Raw genomic sequence first — 19,612 nt, 5'->3', positions numbered from 1 at the left:
AAATTATTAACCTCATTTAATCCATAAAAAGTTGTGTACCAGATATTAATACCAGTGACTTAAGTGTTTTGAATGGTTTTTTGGCATTAAGTCTTGTGATTATCAAGGAAGTCACCCTGGTCCTGCGCAAGTGGCACCTTCTGTCTTGTGTCAAAGATAGGACATTTAACACTGGCTGGTAGTCTCATGGTTGTGTGTGATTGTTCTCAGGGTGAATGGAGAGTTCACATATATCAAAGCGGTAGAAAAACTGTGTCTTTCAGTGACGTCATGAAGTTGCCACTGATACAGTAAATAACAATGACCTGTGAGTTTCATTAGAGATGAAACTTTTATCTTTTAAACCAGTTTCCTGCCATGTCCTTTGTTCTCTAAAGACCTGGATAGCGTCTTTCATGTGCACTAACAATTACTTCCAGTAGATGGATTATATTCTTGATAAAGATGGATATCAGTGATCTTATATTTGTCCGGTAGCTGCTTGTGACTAGGTAGAAATATTTAGTGACGAAGGAGGTTATCGAAATGGGAAAGTACCTTTTTTTCTTCAGTTAATTGATTAAAAATTATTTTCTGAACAGTGTCAAGTATTTGTATGCATTGTACTTAGTAAAAGTTCATTGATTCCAACTGAATTAGAGGAAAGACTTAGTATCTGTGTCCTTGACAGTAGATGAATATTTTTTACTTTGAGATAGTTATTTGGCTAAGACAAAAACAGTATTTAGCTGTTCAGTGTCCTTTCAGGGAATGTCTCAGTGAACAGATATGAATAAGTGTACAGTTAGTAGATTAAGTTTTTTATAAAAGCTTGCTCTGATCTACTTTCAGGGTGCAGTTTTCCCAACTCTGGGTGTTCATTCCAAATTTATTAATTTTACTCTACAAATACCATTTGAAAATCCTGTATGTCAAAAGGTAAAATTTTCAGAGTGAGTATCAATTCTAGTGTTAGTTTTTTTTTTTTTTTTTTTTTTTTTTTGCGGTACGCGGGCCTCTCACTGTTGTGGCCTCTCCCGTTGCGGAGCACAGGCTCCGGATGCGCAGGCTCAGCGGCCATGGCTCACGGGCCCAGCCGCTCCGTGGCATGTGGGATCTTCCCAGACCGGGGCATGAACCCGTGTCTGCTGCATCAGCACGCGGACTCTCAACCACTGCGCCACCAGGGAAGCCCTAGTGTTAGTTTTTTAGAGCGGTTATTTGTAAACTCTTTCCATGGCATATCCCTATCAAAAAATTTTGACAAAAATACCCCTAAACTCTGTGTGTGTGTGTGTTTAAAAGTTATATACATGTGTCACTGTACTAATAGATTGTATTCATTATAAAAGTAAGCAGGAAAATATACGTTGATGAAAAAGATTAAGATTAAACAATAATGTGCCCTCTTAATCATGATTAGCATATTATCGTGAATATCTTAAGGCACATGGGTGCTTTCAGGGCAACGTTCATCATTAGAGACAACATTTTAAGTGTTTTTTAAAACAGTTTTTAATATCTGGGTGACTTTTTTTTTCACATCTGGTTAGCTCATCATCATTTTTCCTTTTTCTTGTTTGTGGGGTTTGCATTACTCCTCTCTTTGGTGTTTTGATTTCATTGCAGACATCTTTTGAAGCCACTAGTCCATTTTGTGAGTTAGTTCTACTACATAAAACAATGTAAAAAGTCATGACCCCAGGCATTCCTAAACAGAAGCACATCACCATGCACTGAGAGAGAGGGAGGAGACACAGAATGTCTCTGCAAGTTCATTTATTTTCTTCCTGCTCTCCAGAGAGTCATCTGGTAAACAACACTCAAGAGACCATTGCCCAAGGAGTTGTCTCCAAATAAGCTTCTGTTGTTGTTGTTTTTTTAAATGTAGTCGAATTGAAGTGAGTTGGATTTATATCCAGAAGTGTTTGTATGTACTATTGCATACAGTGAGACTACTGCCCTTAAAGTTGTCCATCATAAAGGAAAGGAGATAACTCTGGGGCAGCATTGAGAGCTCTGAATTTGGAGTCGGAGTCCCAGCTCTGCCCCTCACTGGCTGTGTGACAATGGACATTTGACTTAACTTTCTAGAAGTTTCATTCTCCTCATTTCTAACCTCACCTAATGGTGGTGAGAATTAAAGGTCAGAGGAGAGGTTTGTAAAAGGGCCCTGTAACTTACCATTTACACTTTCATGTAATTTGTAATGCGTTATAGAAATAAAAGGGGAAGGTTCTCCATCGGTTGAGCGTATACGCGTCCTCAGTAACAGTTTTTACTTGTCTGTTTCACTTCTAGATTGCCTCTTTAAACTATGTCCCATGAATCGCTACTCCGCCCAGAAGCAGTTCTGGAAAGCTGCTAAGCCAGGAGCCAACAGCACGACAGACGCAGTACTACTTAACAAACTACACGTACGTATGGGGATGGCGCTCCATGGCGAGGTCTCGTGAGCGGCCATGTGGGTTGTGTCCGAGTGGAATGGGTCGGGAAGATGAGTTTTGCAGCCCTCTAGCTCTGGATACCAGCTTTCATACGGTCTTTGATAAAGGGCTAAAAGGGAGCTGACCCTAAGGAAAGGTGGGTCGTAGTCATCCTGAGATGTCTTGAGAGTTTTTTTTTTCTCAGCCATGCCCTTTCTGGGATGGCTTTAGGTACGGTACTGGTTATGAGCACAGGGTCAGGAAGCCAACTGCCTAGATTAGAATGCTAGCTTCACCACTCACTAACTGGACATCTTGGGTGAGTTACTTAGCCATTTTGTGCCTCTGTTACCTCATCTGTAAAATGGGAATGGTAATAATACACACATCAAGAGGTTGTTGTGAGGATTACATGAAACATAAAAAGCACGTGAACAATGCCTGGCATGTGATAAGTGCTCAGAAAATTTTAGCTTTTATCATTGTATTTATCTTGTCTATTAATTGGCATATAAAAGAGATGCGCATTCTACGGCTGATGTGCTCTGTGACCATAAGCAAATTTTTGAGCCTCTCTGAGCCTGTTTTTCCATGTGTCAAATGATGCTATAATTCTTCTAGTGTCGAGATGATATAATTCTTCTGTGAGGCTAATCTGTGTGGAATTTCTTTGAGATGTGGTGAAGGAAGACATGACATATATCCAGGGTGGTATTGAACTTGCAGACCGTTCCCCGTCTCCCTGTTCTGCTTTATTTTTCTCCACATCACTTATCATGATCTTTCTAATTTATTTATCAGCTCTCTCCCCCCACTAGAATGTAAACTACTCAAAGGCAGAAGTTTGTGTCAGGTTTGCTCGTTGCTGTATCCCTCTTGCCTACAACATAGGGTAGGCGCTCAAATATTTACTAACTTAATTTAAAAAAAAAGCTCCTTCTTGAGACTCAGTGATGGCAGCCGAGGATGTGGGGTATCTGTGAGCACATGGGGCTCACGCTTGCTCTCTTTGTGACTAATAAATGACAAAGTCACAGCCAGCTGCACTGGGTAAGGTAGGGCCCATGGAAGGGACTCCTTTATTCAGCACATACTATATTAGACAGGGGTGAGGGGCTCCAGGCATGATGAGAAGACCAGGTTCCTAACCTCCATGAGCTGATCCTCCAGTGTGAAGACACACAGGCACTCATGGCCCTTAAAATGAAATGCAGACTTTGTGCCTGCTGGACACTGCTTTCCCTCTGAGGCTTCTGAACCAGCTAGACTTGCTCTGTGTCCTTTCGTTTTATTTTTTTGAGCACCACAGACTCCTAACAGTCTCACGACCTTAGCGCTTGCAATTTGTCCTGTTGAGAACAGTCTTCTCCTGACTTTGCCTAAGCTAAGACCTCTGCCTCCTTCATCTCTCAGTTTAAGTCATCTCAGTGAGGTCTCTCCCCATCTCCTTATCTAAGCCATGTGTTCCTTGCTTTCCTCCGTCATAGCACCCTGTTTATATCTTTCTCTGCACTGATCAAAGTCTGCAGTTGTATTTAAAAGTTCCCTTAATTAGCATCTGTCACTCAGTAGAGTGACGACACCACAAGATGAGGAGCAGTGCCTGTCTTGTTCACCACTGTATCCCCAGTGCATTGTAGTAGTGTCTGGCACATAGTAGGTGCTCAAGAAATAGTTCTTGAATGAATGAGTGAGCCCTGTGCTAGGTGAGGGTGATAAAACTGTGACAGCATCGTAACCCTCTGGGAGCTTAATAGCTAATTAAGAGTAAAGAGGTAGTGACACGACTGTAGCAAGTTCTATTATAGGGCAAACCACTGAGGCTGTGGGAGCACCTAGAAGGGGCAGTCAAATCCGCTTTTGAGTTTAAGGATGGGTGATATGGTAGTCAGGGAGGGCTTTCTGGAGGAAGAGGAGGTGACAGGTAAGCCTCAGAGTGAGGCATCCTGTGGGAGTAAGAGGGTAGGAGAGAAAAAGAAAACAGAAGCAAAGAGATTGCTTTGAAGGCTTCTGGGATTGCATCATTATTTTAATGGTTTTAGGGCAGATATTCTCAACCTCAGCAGACCCATTGCTCCCTCTGAATAGCAAATATTATGTAACTATAAATATAAATAGGAAATAAAATCTGTAAATAATATAATCTCCCAAGATATCAAAGTTTTGAAACTGAATTATAAAGGCAAAATAAAGGGAAAGTAATAAATTTTATAATTGCACAGTCACTCTAGAGGACGTAAGGAAATAAATGCTTTTACCTATTTGTATAGACCCCGTGAATGAGGCAGCTGAAGACTGTGGCCGATGTAGGTCTATAGTACTGGTGACCCAAAAAGCATGTTTTCCATAATGTGGTGTTCCAAAATGGTCAGCCGCTCTTGGTAATGTTACTAAGAATGCAAGGTACACGCTTCTCTTTATTAAATAACACTCTCAGTTTTGGAAAAGGTGTTAATAATATTATTAATTGAACCATGCAGATCCATGCTTTGTGTTCATGTGTAAAGTGGAGTTAAGGGTTTGGCTCAGAAGTTGCAGCTTTTTAAGCCGTGTGACTGTCCACCGGAATACCAAATTGTGTGGGAGGAACGATGCTTCTTCCTTGCACAGGACTGTGCTATACATTTCAGGGCATCCAGCATCCCTGGCTCTTGTCCGTGAAGTATGAGTAGCGATCCCCTCCTTCCCCAATCACTGTGAGGATCCAGGACGCCCCCGAAGTCTGTACTGGGAGCATGGGAATCGAGTGAAATGGGTAGGAAAGGTTGCTCAATTCTGCACGTCTCTTGGGAGAGCCATTTAGCACGTACGCCTGTGGGGTCATCTTGGTGGAAGGAGTGTGGCCTTAGCAGTCCTGCGGCCCCTTTTCTCGGATGAAATTGATTCTGTCCACTGAGGTATTCTTAGTCCGTCTCAAACCCTTTCTTCTCCTACGCTCTTTACAGCTGTAGTTGTAAATTCAGATTCCTCATGGCCAAGCAGGAAGCCAGTTGGAACCAAGAGGCCTTGGTGGGCTGGGTTGCTATGGGGCGTGTGCCTGTGTGCGGGTCTGGGGGGCAGCTCCGCTCCCCTGCCATTGCTGCGTGGGAAGGTGGGCCAGGAACTGCCGCCACATCTTGTGCTTCTTCAAGAGAAGCTAAAATCCGTGCTTTGATGTGTCATCTCTCAGTTTTTAAAAAATGTTGGCAGCTACTTCCCTTAAAGTTTAAAACGTAACACTCAACACCAGTACAGGAATGGCTCAGCAGGATGGCGTCCTCTGGCCAACTGTTCTCAGCCTGTGATACGTGTGTTGTTTCATCAGCAGTTCCTTTTCCCGCCCCTTCCCACAAATGAACCATGAAAAAGCCACAGAGTTGAAAAAGACGATCCTAAAGGTGACCAAGAACTTTGAACTCCTTACTAAAATAAACAATAAATTCTCTCTTTCATGCTGTTTCTGTTTTAAATAAATTTTAAAAGGAAACCAGCACTGTCTCCTGATTCAGGATCCCTGACATGACTTGCAGGTCTTGGCTGTTAACTTTGTGCAGTTCCTGCTTTCCTGCTTGGCTGGACCTTTCTTTCCCCCTCTTGTGTCTGAAAGTCATGCACATGTTCTAGTGCCGTCATTAAAATGTTGTATTTTGGGCAGCCGCTTGCCTTTGGGGGCGGACGGCCAGTCTCCAGTGGGTTTTCATTTTTATTTTTGTCAGCTACTGTGGAGCACCCCAATCAAAGGTCAGATTATTTTAAATTAATGCCATTTAAGGAATTAGTCGTCTAGACCAGTTGACTTCCTTTTGACTAGGATAAGCAACATGCCACCAACTCCCTGAAGGACAATGACATCTAGTGGCTGGTTGCTATGTGTGTCTGTTCGTTCTGAGAGAATAACTGGGTTCTAACTCCCCTGGTCGTGATTTCCCAAGACTCTTGGCAGAATGAGGTTCCGCCATCTGCAAATCACATAATTTGTTCTACAGCCCTCGACTGCCGTCTCCTGACAGCATTTTTACCTGTTACCTTGAAACAGCACCTGCATTGTTTTGGTTCTGAGAAATGGTCCATTACCTTAAGCCGTAGCTTCTACAAGCTAGGAGGAACCAGAGGAGTGAGGAGTCTTTATTGTCATCTGAAGCCTGGGTCCTGCCTTGCTTGTTTTCAGAAGCCTTAATATTTATGTTAGATACTTCAGAGCTTGTTGACCTTAAATAAGCTTCCCCATTGTTCCAGTGACGTCTCTGTAGTAATTTAATAATGGTTTCTCCATTTCTGAAATAAAATAACAGGTGACTGTGATGGGGTTGACCTTGATGTTGCTTAGGGAGCATTGTAATGTCTGTGGTGATTCATGGTGGTAGAGACCATAGCATAGAGCGTGATTTCTCCCTTAGAAATTCAGAACTGTCCGCAGCCCATTGTGTAAGGGAAAAGAGCAACAGGTACTTAAATTATTGGGATTTTTAAATATTGAAAAGATAACTCATTTAGGATGGCTTTTTAAAAATCTAGGCTTCTTGCCACAGAGGTACGATGAAGGTGTTTCTGAAGTGAGTATTGTAGGAAGAAGTGAGCTCCAGAGTATACATGAGTAAGAAAAGGAAAAAAAAAGAATGATCTCTAAACCTTAATCCTCAAAGATAATCTTGGTGTGTGCCCCAGTCTCCCATCCCCTATTTTATTCCTTTATCTCTATATTTTAAAGTATTAAAGGGGGCATGCCATCTCACTTTCTTCCTTTTTTTTTTTTGGCGGTGCCACGCGGCATGTGAGATCTTAGTTCCCTGGCCAGGGATTGAACCCATGCCCCTTGCACTGGAAGCGTGGAGTCTGAACCACTGGGCCGCCAGGGAAGTCCTTCTCTTTCTTTCACCTGCTTTTTTTCCCACTTAATATGTCATGAATAAATAGGTAGCTCTGTATTTTTAATGGCTACTTGATTACTCCATGATATAGCAGTACTGTAATTTTAGACAGCCAATCCCTATGGGGGGAGGAGGTATTTAGGATTCTGACAGTTTTTGCCATTCCCCCCAAAAATAAATGATGGTTATGGCCTTGTGCACATGCCAGATTATCTTAGAGAAACTCCTAGAAATGGGATTGCTAAATCAAAGTTATGCACGTTGAACAACTTTTTGGTAGATATTGCTGGATTATTCTTCAGAAAGGTTATACAAATTCACTGTCTTTTTTTTTTTTTTTGCGGTACTCGGGCCTCTCACTGTTGTGGCCTCTTCCGTTGCGGAGCACAAGCTCCGGACGCGCAAGCTCAGCGGCCATGGCTCACGGGCCCAGCCGCTCCGCGGCATGTGAGATCTTCCCGGACCAGGGCACGAACCCGTGTCCCCTGCATTGGGAGGCAGACTCTCAACCACTGCGCCACCAGGGAAGCCCCAGATTCACTGTCCTACAGTGTGGGCTCCTCTTTAGAATATACTTGAGGGATTTAATAGACCAGATTTAATTTTTTCAAGGGTGAAAGCAGCCTTGATCAGTGGGCCCAGGTATTGTCTGTACTGTCCGTCCTTTTTTTAAATTTTATTTTTTTAAATTAATTTTTATTGGAGTATAGTTGATTTAAAATGTGTTAGTTTTACTTCCTTTTTTGTCAACCTTTTGAACTAAAAATCATGAATTTTTTTTTTTTTTCTGAAAGCCCAATTATATGTCAGTTATATCAGTAAAACTGGGGGAAGGGAACAAATTTGGTTTTATGGAGGAGTTATCTAAAGACTGATTTGTGAACTCAAATGAACACATATATAGTATTTGTATACTTAGTAAAAGGTGAAGTGAGTGGGAGAGTTTTCTCCTTAAACAAAGAGTGCGTATAGGAAAAGTGAATTCTTAGAATGGTCCCTAAGCTTAATGCATGGAATGTTTGTTTAGTAGTTATATGTAGGCTTGGTCATCATTAAACCTTTTAATGGAGTTTTCAGATGTGATATTTGATATTCTTAGATATTTATTCTCCAGTTGTGTATTTTCTGTTCTAATTTTATCTTTTGTATGTTTGTACACGAATGACCTTTAATCTTTAGAGCTGCTGGTGTTTAATTAGTCTTAACTATGAAGTATGTGTCTTCTTGGTGACTAATCTGACCTTTCCTTTTAGATATGCCAGTGACCACTGGCTTACCACTTGTGTACTTAGTCTGAGCGTAGGTAGGAACTTAATATTTTAGATGAATATTTCTTAGATTGAAGCCACTGGAAATTCTTGAGAGTAAGAGGAATACCCATGAGAATTTTCCCTCTTAAACAGGAGCCCTTATATCATTTAAGTTCAAGAAACACTACTTTATAATTTTCTCAAGGTGAATCCTTTTGGTGTGGTGTTTCGAGCAGAGAAAATTTGTATTTGTTTGTTGGAAAATGTTGTTTTATTTTACTGAATTCCTTGATTCCCCCCGCTTTGACATTTTTTTTCTTTCTCAACTTTCCTGTCCTTATTAGCTGAGAACTGCTTAGCAGAAAGATTTTAAGTGGCTCTCTGCAAAGTATAAACCTGCCTTCCAAGTGGATTCAGTCCAGTGTATTTTTTTTTTTTTAAAACTACCTGCAGAACCTGTGGGTACTGTAGAGCTCTTTGGATAGGGTACAGCTCAGGCATGAAAATAGGGAGAACGGAGGTGGGAGGAGGGGATGGGAAGGTGTTTATGGAGGGGAAGAGAGAGTTGGGGAGAGCCATGCCTAGGGCGGTTTGGATGCCAAGGATTGCCATGGTGTCTGCGCTGGTATTATTTCTGGATGTGTCTTGAACCCAGTGGATATTACCTTTTTGTAACTGAGAATAGCAGACTGGTAACTAATTCCGAAAAGAGAAAGAGGGAAGCCTCTGAATAGACCATTGTTTTAAAGGGTTGAGACATATGCTACAAACTTGCAGTCAGCCACACAAACTTAGGCAAATCCTTACCCTCCTATAAATGTGGTTTCTTTTTAATTTAGGGTTGCTTCCTGCAGCTTATTTTTCTCAAAAGATGTTCCTTCCTAAAAATACCTATACTCCAGGTAGAGGTGGAGCGAATGCTGAATTAGAAGGAAACTGAAAGATTCTTCACCCACCCACCTTAGTTCACCTTTTGAAATTTTCATTAGAACGTTTCTTAGTTACATAAACTTGTGTATAACATTGGTTAAAATTTATCGAATGCCTATTTTGTGTCTGGTATGCATTTTCTGTAATGTCTATGATTAGGGAGAAAAAAGGCTTGTATTGTCCTCATTTTGTGGATGAGAATGCTGAGTGAGGCTTGGTGAGATTAAACGACCTGGCCCAGATGATAAAGCTGGTCTGTGGTGGAACCAAGACCAAGTCCAGAAGGGTTGTGTGGAAATGCGGACGTGCTCCCTGGGAAAGAAGCCCATTAACCCACTGGCATCTGGTAGCATCTTGCCTCAAGGCAAGGGGGGACTCTACGAAGAGAACATTGGAAGCAATTCCGAAGTACATCATTGGTCATCATCATGCTTCTGTCACCCATCAGATTAGATGCCGTATTTCTTCCGTTATTTTTCTTTTGTTTTACTTAGTCTGGGTTTGGGAATCAGAGATTGGAACGGCAGTTTAATTGCCTAGGATGAAACTAGTTCCCCTTGAGTGTGGTTATAATATGCTAACAGACTTGCAGAGCTACACAGGTGAACGAAGGAAAAATGACTGTGCGGGTTGGTGGCCTTGGCAAACTGTTATGGGAACCCTCTATTTGGTTTTACCATGTTCCCTGGCCTGCCAGAGCTGCACTAGTAATATCTCCAGCCTCATTTGTGAATGTGTAAATCTGGAGTTAACCCAAATATGGGTTTGAAGATTATCTCTTACTTACTTAATAGATGTGTAATTTTTAAAAAATGACATTATTAAGCAAAATTTCAAATATACACAGTAGTAGAGAAAACAGTGCTCCTTTTGTACCCACTCAACTAGCTATGCAGTGTCGACCAAACTTTTTCATCTCTCTGAGTCTGTTTCTTCTTTATGGAATTGAGATAATGATCTTTTCCTCAGGGAACTACTGTGAAAACTAAATAAATTATAATTGGTATGTAACAATAATAACTAACACTCCATGAATGCCACAATGATGAGATACCGTGCTGTGTGATTCCTGTGAGGTGAAGGTACTATTTTTTTTTTTTTAAATATTTTATTGGAATAATTATTCAATTGTTAGCATGATATTCACGATAACGTTATTCATAGGGTGATTCTTTCCACTTTAAGGAGATCTATTTTTATTTTATTTATTTATTTTTGGCTGTGTTGGGTCTTCGTTTCTGGGTGAGGCCTTTCTCCAGTTGCGGCAAGCGGGGGCCACTCTTCATCGCGGTGCGCGGGCCTCTCACTATCGCGGCCTCTCTTGTTGTGGAGCCCAAGCTCCAGACGCGCAGGCTCAGTCGCTGTGGCTCACGGGCCTAGTTGCTCCGCGGCATGTGGGATCTTCCCAGACCAGGGCTCGAAGCCGTGTCCCCTGCATTGGCAGGCAGATTCTCAACCACTGCGCCACCAGGGAAGCCCGAAGGTACTATTTTTATTTTCATTTTACAAAAGAGGAAACTGAGGATTGCAAAGACGTTAACTAACACATTCCAGGTCACAAAACCAGTATTTAAATGCTGTTTTATTTTACTCCAAAGCTATAAAGAAGACCTGTACAAATCATAAAAGGGCTATGCAAATTCCCTTCCCACCTTACCCTATTTTCTTTAAAAATACATAAGCTTGTGGCTTAGTCTCACCCTAACCAGATGTCCATGAATCCCTTAAAAAATGAATACATGTTTGCAAAACCAAGAAGGCCGCAAACAAGGCGTAGTGGGTTGGTTTCTTGAACCCCTTGCTCATTGCACTTACCCTCAGAGTGTACTTAGGTATTTGCTTATTTTTGTGGTTCTTGTATGAACTGGCTATATTGCTTTTGCCTTGCGGCAGAGAAATATATAACCCATTGTTTCCTCTTTGTGACCAATCTTCCTCCTCTATGTACAGCATGCCGCAGACTTGGAAAAGAAGCAGAATGAGACAGAAAACAGGAAATTGCTGGGGACCGTGATCCAGTATGGCAATGTAATCCAGGTGGGTCAAAGCCGATGTTCTGTCGTGGAGCTGAAGCTTTACAAAGTGTGAATCGGAAAACAAGCACACGAAACCCGGTTTGGACAGATAGGACTCTGTGGACACAGCCAGTTTATTGCAAAAGGTCTGGCATTTCTTGTGATGTGGGCTGGACTCTTGGGCTTTCAGTTGGTTCTCTCTCAGTGCAAGGGTCCACTTCTCTCCCCTATACTGTTAATTTAAAATCTGTCCACATTTTTTAGATGGGAGGCTCCCTGTCTGAAGAGGAGCCTGGCTGTTGTGCTTTCGCCTAACTTGCATTGCTTGAAAGTTCTTCATGTTTGGTAAAAATTGGTTCAAGAGCTGGTCACCAGAAGTAAGAAGAGCAATTCTGTACCTTCAGGTAGAATATTTGATGATAGGTTTCATGTCTTACCTCACGGGTTGTGAGGTTTACTTGTTTGTATCTGGTACCTTCAAATTTGACAGGATAAAACACCATTTAAGAAACAGCTACAATAGGTTTTGCCAAAAAAAAAAAAAATCCACGTAGGTCTATCCTTGCAGAAAACTGTGTGAAGAAGTCCAGTGCCAAATGTGGCTTTTTTTTAAACCATTTTTAAAAATTGAAGTATAGTTAACTTACAGTGTTGTGTTAGTTCCAGGTATATAGCAAAGTGGTCCAGTTATACATATGTGCATATATCTATTCTTTTCCAGATTTTTAGTATTATAGGTTATTACAAGATATTGAATATAGTTCCCTGTGCTATACCGTAGGTCCTTGTTGTTCATCTATTTTATATATAGAATAGTGTGTACACGTTAATCCCAAACTCCTAATTCGTCTCTCTTTACTAATACTAATATTAACTTTACAAATGACAAAGGAGTTCCTTCCCACTTGTTTTCCCGTTAGGTATTGGGCAAGAATTCTTGCCATGGTTCAGCTGGCTCACTAGCAGAATGGGAATAATAATGGTATGTGCGGCCTAGGATGATTGAGAGGTACCTGTCACAGAGTGTGCTTTGAATACTTATGACCTAATATTTCTTATTTTCCCAGCCTAGATCTTGAGGATCACCTGTAGGTAATGCCAGGTTATAAGCCAGCTAAGTCCAGCCCTTGGAGAGGTGCATGGAAGATCAGAGGTACTACTCATCAGAGTACCACGGAAGCTTGGGAAGGCATTGCCTTATGTATCATGGCCAGGGGATGTCAGGGACTCACAGATCAGACAAGAAGATTTGTGGGCCTCCTAGGAGTGTTCTAGAAACTGTATCTGTTAACCTGAAAAGGGAGATACTGGCAGTTGGAGGTAGTGTCCCATGCTAGTCTTACCATTTCTCCAGGGATTGGACGGTCTTTCCTATTCCCCTCCATCTTCTCTTACAGCCTGTTGAGTTGGGAAGCCTTGATCAGCTCTTCCTGGTCTAGACTTACTATGAGACGTTTCGCATCTAGATCTTCCATCTTCCCAGCCCCTTCGTGTAACTGTTACACAAGAATTAAGAATAGAGTGCTTAGAAATGCAAGGTGGAAATCCACAGCAGCCGTGTTTTTTCCAAGTGAATTGACAGTCCCCTAATGGGGTCACTTCTTAAATTGAACTGTTTCTCTTGTTCAGAAGTGCCCTTCCTTAGCTCCACCTTCATGTCAGGGCATATTCAGACTGCAGTTCTTTAGTCCCTTTACCTGGGGTTAGACCCCTTGCTGCTAACCAGTGGCAGAGTGATGTTCCTAGCTGATGGTGCACTTGACCTGAGCGACACCCATCTTGTCCAGGGCTGTGTTGGGGGGAAAAAAATGTCTTCTCCTCTTCCTTCTACTTCTGCTCCCTTTGGTCTTCCTTCTTTTCTAATCATTCCCTGCCTTAACCACTTCTGTGGTTCTCTAACTTCACAGGTGGCTCAGTGGTGGGAGGAGTGTTTGATACATATCTTGTATGACTGAGAGAAATGTAGAGATTCGGGGACGTGCTGACACTCACCTTATTCTCTTGGTGGTTTTCAGCTCTTGCATTTGAAAAGTAATAAATACCTAACAGTGAATAAGAGGCTTCCAGCTCTGCTGGAGAAGAATGCCATGAGAGTAACGTTGGACGAGGCTGGCAACGAAGGGTCCTGGTTTTACATTCAGCCATTCTACAAGCTGCGATCCATCGGAGACAGTGTAAGTGCACATGCCCAGCCCAGGGCGTGCTCCGTGCCAGGCCTCCAACCATAACTGTACACTAGAGTCAACTAAGAGAAATTAAAGTTGGAGCCAGAGGCTTATCCCGTATGAGGAGAAGGAAATCACTATGGAAACCAGTGTTTGGGAAACAGGGAAGTTTGGAGAGCAATGTGACCTAAATACAGTAGCTCTGTTTTTTTCCTACTGGGCTTCTGAAAAAAATCATATGAGGAGCCCATTACTTGAGTAACTTTACCACAAAAGCAGCTATCGTGTATGAGTGTCCTGGGGAGTGTCCCTGTCCTTCTAGATCAGTAGTGGAAAAGAAATGGTTCTCTATTGCGGAAATAAAGTTAGCACAGAAGGATGGAAAGGAAGTAGATAGATCAGGGAAGGAGAGTGGATTTTAGGATTATCCTCAGTTGCTCTTGATAACTCTGCAGGCTCTTGCTTTCATTTCAGTGACTGTGGTTGGTCCCGAGCTGGCTCCTCTCCTGAGGGGTGATTAAATTATAAAGCCCCAGAAATCCTTTCCAGGGTGACTTAGAACAGTTCTGATACTTACTAGCTACGTTAGTAAGTCATTATGTGGGCATACACTTAACAGTGACTATGTTTAAATGCTATCAGCTGTATTTCCAACCTCGTTAAGATTCTGAAATAGTCGTTTTCCACCAAAAAGAAATATGTATTTAAACAGTGTGGAATCTTGTCAAAAAGCTTAACTTGCCTTCACCTGAAACTGGGTTTTCCCATTTTTTTAATATTTAAGTATACAAGCTTTGGGTCGTTTAAATACGTTTCAGTTTATATGTTTGTGTGCATATTAAAGTCTGTACGATATACATGAATCATCTAGTACCTGAGCAGCCCCCTCGCAGCGGGTGTACAGTGCATAGTGATCATCAACTGAGTATAGAAGAGTAAGTCCAGTAAAGCTTAGGTTTCACCTAAAGGGTTGGGTTTTTTGACATATTTAACTTGCATATATTTTGAGTTAGAGAAAATTTAGTTGTATGTGTTCCCCAAATGTATGAAACTGAGAATAGGTGTGTTTTACATCTTAGGAAACCATCCTTTCTATTCTTCTTCCTTCCACTCCCATAATAAAAGACAAGGGTGCTTTGCTCTGAACTTCATTTTTGCAAGTCCTTTGCTTTCCTGTCCTTTAAGCTTACCTGTTTAGCTGTGCCTTAGTTGAGAAAGTAAGATGGACTTGAATACTTGTAGAATAGTGTCTTTCAAAGGACAGGTATTCATCTACTCATGGGCCAAGAGATCAATTTAGTAGCTTGGGACTCTCATTTCAGAAAGTGGAATAGAATAGGCAGTATCAAGCTGTGTTAAACATAATGGGGATAAGATTGTTTGGGGGGGGGTGACTTTTTTTTTTAGATAAATAGAGATCTCTATATCTTTCTATATATACATGCATATATGTATATACACATACATACATATACACATATAGCCACATAACTCTTTATGTATGACTGAGTCATAATAGAAAACGTATTTCTTAATATGACTTTTCAAAAAAGTATAAAAGCCTTTGCTTTAGAAATATAAATTTATAGCTTTATTCTTTCAAAGATAAAGACTTACTTCAGGCAATTATCTGCTTCTACTCCTAAAATTTAGTTAGAGCTTATTTGTACAAGTGCCTTAACTGAAGCTAACGAAGATATGATTTTTTTCTTCCTGCTCTGACTGACTTGGAGATCGCCTTTGGATAATCATTGACAATCGTGGGCAGAAATTTACCCTTAGGCTTGTGAACATCACCTCTTCCTGGTCAGGGTCAGGCTTTGGGGTTTTAAAATCTTTTTTTAATTTTTATTTTTTTTGAAATTCCATTCTTTATATATTTTAAAATTTTTATTTTATATTGGAGTATAATTGATTAACAATGATGTGTTAGTTACAGGTGTATAGCAAAGTGATTTAGTTATACCCATACAAGTATCCATTCTTTTCCCAATTCTTTTCCCGTTTAGGTAATGATAGAATATTGAGCTGAGTTAATTGTGCATTTGTGCTGTATCATTCTACTTGCTGGAAGCTGGGCCGCCTTCTATGCAGGCTCTTACAGCTCCTGCCAGAACTAGCCACTGGTCAGTCTGCAGTCCTGACCTGTTTTGTGAAATGCTCTATTGGTCCTTTCCTTTCCAGGTGGTCATAGGTGACAAGGTTGTTCTGAACCCTGTGAATGCTGGCCAGCCCTTACATGCCAGCAGTCATCAGCTGGTGGATAACCCAGGCTGCAACGAGGTAAGGGAAATGAGGTTATGGCTTGTGGGCAGGCATATGCTGCAGGAGCAAACCTTCCTGGGGCCAGAGCATGTGCGTGCTCACAGCGACTTGAGTAGTGACTCGGGGCAGTGTACCCATTCTGCAGGGGAACAAACTGAGAGCCAGACCTGCCGCATGAGGTTATATAAGCCTGTTCATTGGGTGGGGGCTGATGTCACCTGAGGGCTCAGTTTGCTAAGCTTTGTATCCCTGGGGGATTGTTTTCTGATTTCTTTAATGAGAGAAGGGCCCCCTTTACCAAGTGTTTTTGGCCAGAGGGGTACCCTTTTCTAACTGGTCTCTCTAAAGAGTGTGTCTTTTGCTAATTCATAAGAAGGGGACACTGCCGGCCATCGGCAGCCCTGTGAGAGTGACATCTTACTTTTGGCAGTACATCTACTTAATTGGCAATTTTAGGACACAAGGGCAATAACTTGATGGTGACATAAATGTTTGCCTAATGTTTGTTTGGAGGACACAAGCTCTGGAAACAGACAGATACGGATTCAAATCCTGAATCTGCCCTTCCCTACCTCTGTGACTGTAGGTTCATTATCCAGTCTCCATGGGCATCAGTTTTCCTACCTCTGAAATGGGCATGATGGTTATTGCTATTTTTTAGGGTGTTGCTGAGGATAAAATATATTAGTGAATGTTAGCCCAGTGCCTGGCATATATTTCGTGTACAAACAATGGCTGTATCATTAACATTTTAGGATGTATACGTTGGACTTTTTTTTTTTTTTTGCTTTTGTAGCTCATCTCATTTTATACATACATGTTTTCACTGGGCCTTTACATTCTGGCTATAGTACAAGAGACTTGGGGGAAAAAAAAGAAGAAGAAGAAGATATCATTTCAGGGGGGCAGGAAGCTTGGTTCTGTTAGCCGGAGTTGCAGCATACATACTGACTGGTACAAATGAACCATTTATTACCGAAGACTTCTATCAGGCCAACTGAGTGTGCAAGTTCTATGATCTTCATGAAGTCAGTCTTTAGGCTTGGAGGGCTGAAGCACAGCCTTGCTTCTTGGGCAGAAATAAGGCATTTGGGCACAGGAAACCACAGTTGTTGAGGGGTATGTGAAATAATAACTAATTTGTTTTCTAGGTCAATTCCGTCAACTGCAATACCAGCTGGAAAATAGTCCTTTTCATGAAATGGAGTGATAACAAAGATGACATATTAAAGGGGGTAAGTTTGATACATTACAGGCTGGGCAGCACTTGGGTCCTCTTTGGTTCTCTTTTTAAATGCGTTTTCCTTCATTCCTCCGTGTGTTGACTTTTAGGGTGACGTGGTGAGGCTGTTCCACGCCGAGCAGGAGAAGTTTCTCACCTGTGACGAGCACAGGAAGAAGCAGCATGTCTTCCTGAGAACTACCGGCCGGCAGTCAGCCACGTCTGCCACTAGTTCAAAAGCCCTGTGGGAGGTGGAGGTAAGGAATGGGGTGGGGCAGGCAGGGAGAAAGGATTCATGGATTTATAGGAATAAGTCACAACCAGGCACTTAAACCCACCTTGTTCCAAAAACAATGGATGACTTGGGATGACTTAGAGAAACAAACACATCACGCCATATCTGAAGGATGCCAGATGTTCCTGTGGAGGAAAATAATAGCTGCCTCGGAAGCCAACTCCCAACTGAAGTTAGAAATTTCTTTCTCTGGATCATCTGATCATCTCTTCCTTCTGTTTTTTTTTCTTTCCCTTGCTCAGTTATCTATCACAGCAATATGTAATCAAGTGCCTAACCCATCACAATTTGCAGGTGACTGCACATTGGCGATAGGGTGGAAAGATACTGGATGGTGAAGTATCTACACCTCCAAAGCACAAAGAGGCACATTCCCTGTCCTCTGGATGTGTAGATGAGGGAGGGCAAGGGATTAAGGAAGACTTCCTGAAGGAGGTAGCATCCGAGCTGGTGCTGACGGGATGACCTATATTTCAGACGGAAGGGATGAATGGAGTAAGTCACTTCCTATAAGATACTAACGTGGAATTGGAAATGTGAGGCAACCTTGGGTTAGAACTCAGTAACCTCATTTGATGAGGAACAGAGGATAGTCATGCGAAATAAGACAGAAACTGTTTTAGGAGACCAGATCCTGAAGGGCAATATATCCAGGCTGTAGGGACTTGGAACTTAATTCATAAACGAAAAAAGTATTAGAAATGTCAGAACCCTACGGAAGTCACTGTGACTGACTTTAGAACCTTAAAAGCAAGTACCATGTCTTCTTCACTCACAAACTGATTGAAATGAATTAAACGTGTCAACCTTTTGGGGAGAGTTTTTGCAGTATGGACTCACTTAACCCAGAAGTCCACTGTAGACCATCTTCTGTATTTTATCGTCTGAGAAGCAACAGCTGTCTAATTTTTGCTCCCCCCCCCAAAACTGTTCCCTGCCAATTTTCCCTCTGAATACTCTAGGGAAACACTGAACGTCTTCCTTTTTTATTTTCTTCTTGAGGATTTTAGAAACTTAAGTGTCCCTTCCAAATAAAAGAAGGAAGGTCATGATTTAGGGTTTTCATTATACGTCTTCACCTCATTGCCAATCAGTTTTACATATCGTCATAACTTTTTACACGTGATGTTAGAACCTTACGACAGTATACAGTTGAATCTTGAACAACATGGATGTTAGGGGCACTGACCCTCCACATGGTTAAAAATCCACGTATAACTAATAGTTAGCCCTTGGTGTTCGTGGTTCCTCTGTATTCGTGGATTCATCCAACCATGTAGCACTGTAGTATTTAATATTGAAAAAAATCCCCGTGTAAGTGGATCCTTACAGTTCAAAGTCGTGTTATTCAAGGGTCAGCTGCACTTCTGTTTCTCCCTTCCTGTCCTTTGTGGTGATATTCTCTTGCATTTTATTCTATATATGCTATAAACTCCATAGTGCATTTTTATTTTATTTTTTTTGCCTTGTTTAAGGAGTCACTTGCATTTTAAAAACATGGAAAAACGAGAGGACAGGAGTCTTTTACCCACATAGTCATCATCTCCAGCTCTTCACTTTTTGGTGTAGATTTGAGTTTTCATCTGGAATCATTTTCCTTCAGCCTAAAGAACTCCCTTATCATTTCTGTAGTGCAGGTCTGCCACTGGCCAATTCTCTCAGCTCTCATTTGAAGACAAGAAAACAGCTTTATATTTGTCTGTGAATATCTTTATTTCACCTTCATTTAAAAAGATCAGTTTATTTTTCGTTTTTGAAAATAACAGCCTCATTGAGATACAATTCATATGTCACACAATTCAGAAATGTACAGTGTGTAGTTCTCAGTTGTTTTTAGTTGACCCAAAAGAATCCCTGAGCCACAGCAGTCACAGCTCATTTCTCTTCAGATTTGCCCCTCCCCACCTCTGGTAACTGGTCCTCTTTCTATCTCTATAGATTTGCCCAGGTTGAACATTTCATATAAATGGTATCCTACAATATGTGGTCCTTTGTACCTGACTTCTCTTACCTAGCATAAAGTTTTCAAAGTTTATCCATGTTGCCATGCGTATCTATATTTCATTTCTTTTTATTGTCAAATAATATTCCACTGTATGGATGTACCATATTTTATTTACTATTCATGGGCATTTGGATTGTTTCTGCTTTTTGACTGTCGTGAATAATGCTGCTGTGAACATTCATGCACAAGTTTCTGTGAGGAGTTTCAGTTCTC

The 19,612-nt window shown here is 41.4% G+C and overlaps 1 protein-coding gene across 11 annotated transcripts in view; it reads left to right on the top strand.

Annotated features, from left to right (window-relative positions):
• Positions 1–19,612, top strand: part of ITPR1 (inositol 1,4,5-trisphosphate receptor type 1) — a 320,128-nt gene that overhangs the window by 115,202 nt on the left and 185,314 nt on the right. For all 11 annotated transcript variants that reach the window (XM_049693591.1, XM_033437203.2, XM_033437207.2 and 8 more), the window contains 6 exons: positions 2,281–2,396; positions 11,383–11,469; positions 13,463–13,621; positions 15,797–15,895; positions 17,029–17,112; positions 17,210–17,356. In XM_049693591.1, coding sequence (XP_049549548.1) covers positions 2,281–2,396; positions 11,383–11,469; positions 13,463–13,621; positions 15,797–15,895; positions 17,029–17,112; positions 17,210–17,356 — 692 coding nt within the window. The remainder of the gene's footprint in view (positions 1–2,280; positions 2,397–11,382; positions 11,470–13,462; positions 13,622–15,796; positions 15,896–17,028; positions 17,113–17,209; positions 17,357–19,612) is intronic.

Source organism: Orcinus orca, chromosome 10 (assembly GCF_937001465.1).
Source record: "Orcinus orca chromosome 10, mOrcOrc1.1, whole genome shotgun sequence".
Classification (NCBI taxonomy): domain Eukaryota; kingdom Metazoa; phylum Chordata; class Mammalia; order Artiodactyla; family Delphinidae; genus Orcinus; species Orcinus orca.
Note: the sequence above shows the minus strand (reverse complement) of the source record. Positions and strands in the feature narration are given on the sequence as shown.